The sequence below is a fragment of the Capsicum annuum genome, chromosome 10, assembly GCF_002878395.1.
Source record: "Capsicum annuum cultivar UCD-10X-F1 chromosome 10, UCD10Xv1.1, whole genome shotgun sequence".
Taxonomy (NCBI): Eukaryota; Viridiplantae; Streptophyta; class Magnoliopsida; order Solanales; family Solanaceae; genus Capsicum; species Capsicum annuum.
Window position 1 is genome coordinate 12,733,005 of NC_061120.1, and position 9,961 is coordinate 12,742,965.

The 9,961-nt window shown below is 38.6% G+C and overlaps 1 protein-coding gene across 1 annotated transcript; it reads right to left on the minus strand.

The window, feature by feature from the left end:
- Window positions 1-5,662: 5,662 nt before the first annotated feature.
- Window positions 5,663-7,159, minus strand: LOC124887702. The gene is made up of 3 exons (XM_047397603.1): window positions 6,520-7,159; window positions 6,325-6,435; window positions 5,663-6,216 (listed from the first exon to the last, which is right to left on the minus strand). The coding sequence occupies exons 1-3, from the start codon at window positions 7,157-7,159 to the stop codon at window positions 5,663-5,665; spliced, it is 1,305 nt and encodes a 434-aa protein (XP_047253559.1).
- Between the last annotated feature and the right edge of the window lie 2,802 nt (window positions 7,160-9,961).

Below are 9,961 nucleotides of genomic sequence, written 5' to 3' on the forward strand. Positions count from 1 at the left end.
TGCCAATACTTTATAACTCATCCCACAAGGTCTTACATTAAACACATAACATGCATTCAAGTGTACATAATTGGGAATTTCATGCTAACATGTAACAATTAAATAAACAAGGAATGTACAAGTATAAGAAAGCACACAACATACTATAATTCATTCACTATGGTCTTTCAACAAACACTTGGCGTGTATGTCTTATACTAAATTTAGGGGTTTCAAGTCAACATGATATATTGACCAATTTCCTTCACACAAGAATTTTATTAAACACATGGGAATCATGCTTTGGTCATATCACAATTTCTATACCTAATTCTTATGAACAATCAATCAACATATGACTTGAAGGGAGATTTACCATGAAATCACATTATTACAACATAATCGGGTCAAAGCTTGCAATTTTATAATCATATCTTGATTTAAAACTCAACAATCACATGAACTTCAATATCAATTCACATAAATCATGGAAAACTCATAAATATAAAATCATAAATTTAGAAAAAGGATCCTTTAACTTCTTGGGCGGAAGGGACCCAAGAATGAACATCTGAATACCTTGTAATATGATTCTTGAAAGATTCACGGAGGAACTTTGATGATTTGGGTCTTGAACTATGAACCCTAGCTCTTGTTCTTGAATAATTTTAAGAGAAACTAATAATATTTGGATGAAAATAAGAGGAATATCGTGTTAAAGGTTATATATAAGGGTTGGAAGGTTACAATTTTTGCCCTTGGAAACACGGAGCTGAATGCTGATTTTTGGCCCAAGGCTATAGGCAGGGCGACGCCTTGGCTAGAGCACTGCTATAACCAGGGCGGCACCTTGCTATAGCGGTGCTAAGACCAGGACGATGCCTTGGTGTTTGCAGTGCTGAAAGCTGGGTGACGCCTTGAGATCGCCATGAGCTACCATTTTTGAAATCCAAACGTGCCCTTACGTTACTCTAAAATTCTGAAACTTACCTGAGATGTACTACGACCTTGCCCTAATGGAATGCAACTTGAAAATCTAAAAATGGAGGTCAGGAAGGTTATGAAATAATTTGTCAAAGTTCGAATGGCTTATAGAAATGAAAAAGTTTCAATACTTAGCCAAATTTTTAAGTGTTAAGCCTTTCTTTGCATGCTTTGGAAGCTCTAACGACTAGGGAAATTTACAGGGTATTACATTATCTCCCCCTTGGAAACATTCGTCCTTGAATATGGTTGACTAAGCTGAGATTTCTGATAGACTAAAATTACTTAGGGAACAAGAACATCTGAAGCATGACTATATGAAGGGAACTATAGATATACTAAATATTCTACTGAATACGCATAGCTGATGTATAGAATGCCCGACTGAAATTATTGATAGGCTAAATTCTTATAATTAATATGCATATCTAATGCATGGGTACTTGACTAAGTTACTTTCATGAATGCATAACCGAATACACTGATAAGCTGAACTCTCTACTGAACATGCATATCTAATGCATGAGCATATGACTATACTGATTCTTGAAAGTATGACTGATTATACAATAATGACTGATGCAAAGCTTATAATGAGAATATGACCATAAAACTAAATGGATTTAAGGAATTGATAACTTCGGGGAGTAATGGAGTATCTTCCCCTTGGGACACTATGTCCCGCTAGGCACACTTTGCTGCTATACTGGGGTGATGAATAGTTCATCTATAAGCTAGATAATAACTGAAACTGGGGAGTCTAAAACTAATGAATATCATGAAAATAAAATACTCATACGTACCCAAATCTATGTCAGGGAAACTTTTCGGATCATGACGAGTCTGAAGTGAATAGAGTCAGTTTTGACGCTGACCACTAGTGGCACTAGGAGTGGCGCCCTACTAACGCGAATCCTTACCCCTTTGAGCCAATACTTTACACTCATGAAGTATATGGCCTGGCTCACCACATCTAAAGCATAAATTGTTGCCAGCTCTACACACTCTCTTATTGTTCTTACCACATTCTCCACAAAGCGGATAAGTGAGAACACTTTTTCTAAAATCTTGTGACCTAGAGCTTTGCCCCCTTCCCCGACTGACACCTTTAAACTTATGTGTTGGTGCCTGAACTGATAGTGGAACTGGTATTGATAGCCTCTGATAGGAATGGAAGCGGTCACTACCCCTTGGTCTTGGCATATATTTATTTGTTCTAGCCTTCTGAATCATTCTACGCTCTCTTCCCTTATTCTATTGAGTGCAAGTCAAAAACCTAGTTAAGATAATGTTCTGAAAACTATTCTAAGAAATGACATGCTTGTCCGAGGGATCTGCTTGCACGGGCTTAGGAGCTGGCTGATTTTCATTACTTCTCTTACTAGCTCCTCTAGAAGATATATTCTGTAAACAAAAGATGGAAGCATATTAGATTGAGGGTTCAACTTGAGCTATTGCTCTCTGGTATGACATGAATACTGAAATAAGGGAAACTGCTCCTAAAACATCTTATAACCTCCTGTACATAAATGTGGCGCACAAGACACCCATGCATAAGACTCCACTAAATGCGTCTTTTCAGACTTCCTAGGATACTATTGAACTTAGGCTATGATACCAAGTTTGTAACGCCTTAATTTTCTGAACCGGAATGCTACACGATTCTCATAATCCCAAGGGACCACAAGCTGACCCATAACTGATATTTGTACCTGTACACTGCATAGTATAGTGTAATAAATGTGGAAAGATGGCAAAAACTTACCATAAGGTTCAAAATGTCTAGAAATACTCAAAATTGAAAATTGAATACTAATACACTTATTTGAGGCCTCTAACTATCTGAACTGTGGAGTTGATGGGATATGTCCCCAACTAACTCCGTCTACTGAAAATAAACTGAATCTAATGAAATAGTAAAAATAAGGACCATCCTCGAATGAAGATGACTTACTGCTACATGTACTGCTGCTGCTAACTGGATCTAGACTACTAAGGGTACTCTGGGGATCATGCTTCTTAACCTATGGCATCAAATAGAACACCATAGCTCAAATGCATCAATAGAAAAATGTATTGAGTATGAAGATGAGTTAAGGCTAAATGCAAGGGCTTATGCATGAACATAACTTAGCTGAATAACATGAGATTACTAAATGAGAATGCATGCATGAATGCACAAACCAAAATTGAAACACAGTAATACTAAATACTGAGTTTTGAATACTGGTCTCTGAATACTGACTTACTGATGACTAAATCTTCTAGTACTGATATCTGAGTTTACTAATACTGAGAGACTGAATAACTGAGTCTATTGAGATTGATGTCTAATCTTTCTGATACAGATACTGATTTATTATATCTGAGATCAAACCTATATAACGGGTTACCTCTGAATTTTCTAGTAATGAATATAATTGTCAGAATTTGAGATCAAGCCTATATAGCGGGTGACCTATGAGTTTACTGGTAATGAATACAATTTTTTGAATTTGAGATCAAACCTACATAACAGGTGATCTCTTAGAGGTAGTCAAGCTTAATATAATTGGTGACTCCTCAAATGAATTCTATTACTGAGACTGGATCTAAAACTGAAACTGTGGGAAGTATTCATCAAACTGATATGTTCCTTCTAGCTTCTTTAGGGTCCAACCTATAAGCCCAGTTAGAAGGGTGTCAGTACAGTGACACGGATAAAGACACTACTATCTGAACCCAGAATGCCATGCCTAATATGATGGGTGACACCTGGTGGGAGCTAAGCCTAATATGACGGGTGACTCTAGGGAGGTAGTCAAGCCTAATATGATGGGTGAATCCTCATTCTGTGTTGGCTACGTAGTTTTGGAGGTATAGGGATTGCTACTAATGACTCTGCCTAAATAATAGGGAAGTCGCCATCCCTGTCCTCGCTCGATGTGGAACCCTACTCTCAACTGAAAGATATTGACTTGATTCTTAGAATTGTACTTAGACTGAGCTGAATCTATTATTGATTATCTTACTTGTCTGAGCTGACTGAGTTCACTTGGTTTCGTTATCTGATGGAATACTACTGAATCTATTATCTGACTGAATTATACTAAATTTTGAATTGATTTATTGAATACTACTGAGATCCGAGCTGAGTACTGAACTGGAGCTGGAAAGCTAACGATACTTAGATTACTGAGATTTCTTAAGTTCTATATCTAAGAGTTCTAAATTCTGTAACTGATTGAGTTTTACTGCTCATAGCATGACTGAAATTATCTTGAGACTGACTCGGCTCTAGGCACACATCTATATTTTTCAGGTACAAGTACCCCCAGGACTCCATAGAAGTAAACTGACAAAACATGACCTCAGGAATTCATGACCAATCATCAACATCATAGAAATAGATTCACTATACACTCAAAAAGACACCTCTTCAAGCACTTGGAAATACTAAAATATATTTACATAGGGAATGCATGCCAATACTTCATAACTCATCCCAGAAGGTGTTGAATTAAACACATAACATGCATTCAAGTGTACATAATTGGGAATTTCATGCTAACATATAACAATTCATTCAACAAGGAATGCACAAGGATAGGAAAGCACACAACATACTATAATTCATTCACTATGGTCTTTCAACAAACACTTGGCGTGCATGTCTTATACTAAATTTGGGAGTTTCAAGTCAACATGATATATTGACCCAATTTCCCTCACACAAGCATTTTATCAAACACATGGGAAGCATGCTTTGGTCATATCACAATTTCTATACCTAATTCTTATGAACAATCAATCAACATATGACTTGAAGGAGGATTTACCATCAACATCACATAATTACAACATAATCGAGTCAAAGCTTGCAACTTTATAATCATATCTTGATTTAAAACTCAACAATCACATGAACTTCAATATCAATTCACATAAATCATGGAAAACTGATAATTCTAACATCATGAATTTAGAAAAAGGATTCTTGAACTTCTTGGTCGGAAGGGACCCAAGAATGAACATCTGAATACCTTGTAATATGATTCTTGAAAGATTCACGGAGGAACTTTGATGATTTGAGTCTTGAACTATGAAACCTAACTCTTGTTCTTGAACAATTTTGAGAGAAACTAACAATATTTGGGTGAAAATATGAGGAATCTCGTGTTAAAGGGTAATATAAGGGTTTGAAATTTACAATTTTGGCCTTGGAAACACGGAGCTGAATGCTGATTTTTGGCCCAAGGCTATAGAAAGGGCGATGCCTTGGCTAGAGCACTGCTATAACCAGGGCGGCGCCTTGGTGTTTGTAGTACTGAAAGTTGGGAGACACTTTGAGATCGCCATGAGCTACTGTTTCTAAAATCCAAACGTGCCCTTATGTTACTCCAAAAATTCTAAAACTTACCCGAGATGTACTACGTCCTTGCCCCAACGCAACACAACTTGAAAATCTAAAAACGGAGGTTGGAAAGGTCATGAAATAATTTATCAAAGTTCGAAAGGCTTATGGAAATGAAAAAGTTTCAACACTTAGCCAAATTTTAAGTGTTAAGCGTTTCTTTGCATGCTTTGGAAGCTCTAACTACTAGGGAAATTTACGAGGTATTACAATGATCAACATTTAGCTTGATTTTATGAGAATAAATTTCAGGAGGAATGCCTATAATGTCCGAGATAGTCCATCCAATAGCATGGATGAACTTTATCATAATTGAACTGTGAAAAATGGTTGTGATGGGGATGCAGTGGCAATTTCTTCTACGCTCCATATAGGCATAATAATTTCTTCCAAATCATACTCCTCTTCTAGAGTAATCACATTGAATTTTCGATTTACATGATTTGGCAAGGGGTTATTGTTCACATTGGGAGCTGCGGGGGTGCATTTGATGATAGCCCTTCTTATCAGAGACTCAATTTGATTCTTCAGGCTATAACAGCCTTCCATGTCATGCCCTTGGATTTCTGAGTGATAGGCGCACCGCTTGCTACTGTCAAAGTTTTGAGAGGTTAGATCAGGGGCCTTTTCCTCAATTGGATACAACAAATTGGCAGCCCTCAACCTTTCAAACAACTGGGCTAAAGGTTCTGCAATCGGTGTGTAGGTGTGGGTATTTCTGGCTTCAAAGTTTGAATGTGGTCTGGGTGCATAGGCTGGTCTATTTTGGTGAGCTGGATCTTGGACAGGGGCGTATGGTTTTGGTGGATTTTTGTATGCTGAAGCTCGCGATGGATTATAATGCGGTTGATTATTGTACACTGGGACATGTGCAATAGTTTAGGGATTGTAAGGGTAATGGTGGGAAGAATTTCCAGGTCGGTAGTATAGTGTGACGGCTGAGATGTCTTCTCTCTTTTCCTTATTACCATTAATGGAACTAGTCTGCATGGCCTTACTCGCAGCTTGCAATACAGCCATAGATTGGATCTTCCCCGACTTGATTCCTTCTTCTATGAAATCTCCCAATTTGACCAATTCTGCAAACTTTTGGCCCATCATCAATATCATCTTAACGAAGTAAACACCCTCCTATACTCGGATAAAATATTTGGAGAGCTCACTTTCATCTAATGGAGGCTGGATCCTTGCAGTCTCAGTCCTCCAATGCCATGCATATTCTTTTAATGATTCGAACGACTTCTTTTGTATGTTAGCCAATAAGAACCTGTCTGGGGAAATCTCAGTGTTAAATCTAAAGAGACTTATGAAACCCTCAGCCATTTCCCGCCAGTCACACCACTTACGAGGGTCTTGTCGGGTGTACCAAGTCAAAGTTTCTCCCGATAAACTCTGAATGAACAACTTAATTCTCAACTCCTCGTTCTTTCCTACACCGACCAACTTATCACAGTAAGCCCTTAGGTGCGCATGCCAGTCACCCTTTCCATCAAATACATCAAACTTTGGTGGTTTGTATCCCACTAGTATGTCGATGTCTGGATGAATACATAAGTCGTCGTAGTCCAGACTTTCAGTCCCTCTAGTAACTTGCATGTTTCTAAATGCTCTTTTTAGATTCTCAAGCTGGGTTGCTATCAACCCTTCTTCACTTAATTGGACATTATTTCCTAATATTGAATACCGATCAACCTCATATGAAACCTTAAGAGTTGCAAATATTGCGAAAGCAGGAGCTTCGGTAGCGTATATAGGTGGCACAGGTATCTCACAAGTGATATTTGCCTCAAGTATGTGCTGCATCTCTGGATGGATCAGAACAGTATATTTGGGGCAGGAAATGAATAAGCAGGTGTAGTGCCAACACTAGGTTGAAGAGCTGGTGGGGCTTGAGCATGGGGTATACTTGCTTGGTTAGTAGAAGCGCCTGGAGGTAATTCAATACTTGGAGCCTACAATTGAGCAGAAAAGATAGCTATTGTAAGCTTGGTTAGATCCCGCGTTTGACAAAGTTCTTCTTTTAGGACCTCAATTTCCTGTGCCATATTGATCATTTGATCATCATTCTAAGTATCTAACAGCCTTTGAGAACTCTCGGTGTCATCCACTGGGATCATTGCGGCCTTGTCTCTATTAGTCATTTTGTCTTTCGATCGAAGGTTGTATTGGGATTTCGCCAGTTTTCCAGTTGACACAAATCAACTTTTTTGGGGGGGAATTAATAAGCAAAAGGAAAGGTAGAAGGGAAAAAAAGGAAACTATGTTAGTTTGGCCAATAATGAAAATATAACAAGTAAATAACATATATATACACCAAGTTGGCGACATCCAAATGCGTCCTAATATAGAGCCTTTTTTTTGCCAGTGGTAGGCCCACGTTTCAATTAATTTGATGATAAATGGTTTATTTAAACACATTTAGATTTGAGAATAATCATAACTTTCATTGGACAATGGTGTTTCAAAAGGTTACATCAAAACAGATCATCAATAGCTTGAAAGAAAGTGAAAAGATGGCCGTAAGGGCTTACAACGGGGTGGGCCATGCGGCTCTTTTTAGGGAATAAAAAAAAGTACATAGGAAAGGAAGTGTAAGGCTAAGTGAGGCCATCGTCATCTCCTGGGCACATAAAATAGTCCATGAAATCTTGATTATTTATCAGCCACTCTGGGTAGTCTGAATTATCCTCATTCCTCGCAGATTGGTCGCCTAGTTCCTCGTTTGTGCCTTCCCTAACATCACCATTATCGTCTGAAAGGAATCATGTCATCCACCGATCCTGAAACTACCTGTCAGTACATGGAGGTTGTAAAATACATGTGAGGTAGTATTTTCCTCGCCACCTGACAAACCATGTCGTAGTCCACCAACCCAGGAATCCTTTCCCAGCTTGGTCGTGTTATTGGACCTCGTTCTACTTTCCATGCGTAATACCCTGAGGTTCACCAAGTTGTTTGTCCAATTTCTACTGAAAGTATGTTCACCCACATTTCTTGCAGCTTTGTAATTCTATCCCAAGGCACTTGTTTTTAATAAGTAATTTTCGTTGGGCCTATGGGCGACCATAAAGGGATGTTTTGTTCTATGCTGAATTGAAGTAGAACTCTAAGTGGAGTGTATGGTTGGATTCCTTCCAACCCAATAATCTTAATAAAATAACTGGTGTACCTTCTCAACAGTGCTCTCCCTATGATCCCAGGAAGCTTCCATTGGATGGCATCTCCCGTGAGGTATGTCAGATAAGCCCGCCATTCTTCTGGTCCTAGTGGTGCTTCCCAAAATCTAAATCTCTATTCATGTTTTTGTATCATATTGGGGACGTCCTCTAAGTTGTCTCCGATTGGTATCCATTGATAGAATTGTTCCACGGCCTAGACTTGAAGTAGCAAGTTATATCCACCAAAGAAATCATTCCCTCTCGAGCAAGCAGATAAAGCTCGGAATAATTCTGCCAGCAGCATTAGCACTAACGCCATTTTCTCAAAACCGGTGAACATGGTAAAAACCAAAGGCATCAAGTTGATATTGATATAGCCCCTTCTTCGAGGAAAAACTAGAATTCCCAATAAGACAAGTGCGAAAGCCATGGGGCGAACACTCTCCCACCTTGTTCTGCTACAAGCAAAGTCCTTTCGGTGATGGTCATAGCTCATTTGATATCCAAATCTTTGAAATAGGTAACCCAAGTTAACCCAACCGTATCTGATGCTCCTCGGTGCACGGTCTGTCCGTAAACCTAAAGTATGCAAAAATCCATTATCAGTCATGGCCGATGGGACTAATGGCAGCCTCCTTTCAAGAGGAAAATCCATAAGGCTACTGATGTCTTCCAAAGTTAGGGTGATTCGAAGTCTGTAAACTGAAATATCGCGGTGGACGGATCCCAAAACTCAACCAATAGTTGCACGAGTACTTCGTTGGCCTGAATATCCATGAGGAACACCAAAGAGCCTAAGTGTTCTCTGACTTCGGACCCATGCATGGCTTGAATGTTTTGCCACCAGGTTTGTAAGTTTTGGGGGACTGAGGCAATCATTTGGATGTTTAGTAAAGTTTGGTTGGTATTCATCTGAAAGAAAGGGTAAATGATATGATAAGTCGTTTATCTCAAATCCATTATCTATTTTAGTTTAGACCGTCAACATCAATCATCACATAAAATATGTCGACAGGTTTGTAACCTTTGACAAAAGGGTGATTTCCTAATTGTGATGACGATGCCTTGGACCGTCATGCCTAAGGTTTATGCAACATGACCTATTTCTAGAGTAAGATTTTTTTTCCTAAAAATTTCGAGAGTGAGACTGAATATTTGCGAGAAGGCGCACTAAACTAATTGAACCAACTCTGAAACTAAGGAATCCAAAGAGGTTTCGAAGGAGTGCAGGTAAACCCCTCGCGTTTTCAGTGTGTGAATTGTGTACGATCAAGACTCGGTAGGAATAATGCAAGTGATAAAGCAATAACAAGCAGTGTTATACAAATAAATAAGGAATGCAAGTTCGGATTTAGCTTGTGTCCTTTCACAAAAAGCATGATATAAAAAATGAGCAAGCAAATAACACAATAAAGCACGAAATTCTAAACTAAGCATGTTAAGGTTA

What these genes read in the sequence shown, in the direction of transcription:
- LOC124887702 (XM_047397603.1), bottom strand. Translation starts at nt 7,159, where the DNA reads ATGCAGCACATACTTGAGGCAAATATCACTTGTGAGATACCTGTGCCA. An exon ending in CCAGCCTCCATTAGATGAAA is followed by an intron (nt 6,436 to 6,519) that starts GTGAGCTCTCCA and finishes AAAAGTTTGCAG; the next exon opens with AATTGGTCAAATTGGGAGAT. An exon ending in GCAGACTAGTTCCATTAATG is followed by an intron (nt 6,217 to 6,324) that starts GTAATAAGGAAA and finishes CACATGTCCCAG; the next exon opens with TGTACAATAATCAACCGCAT.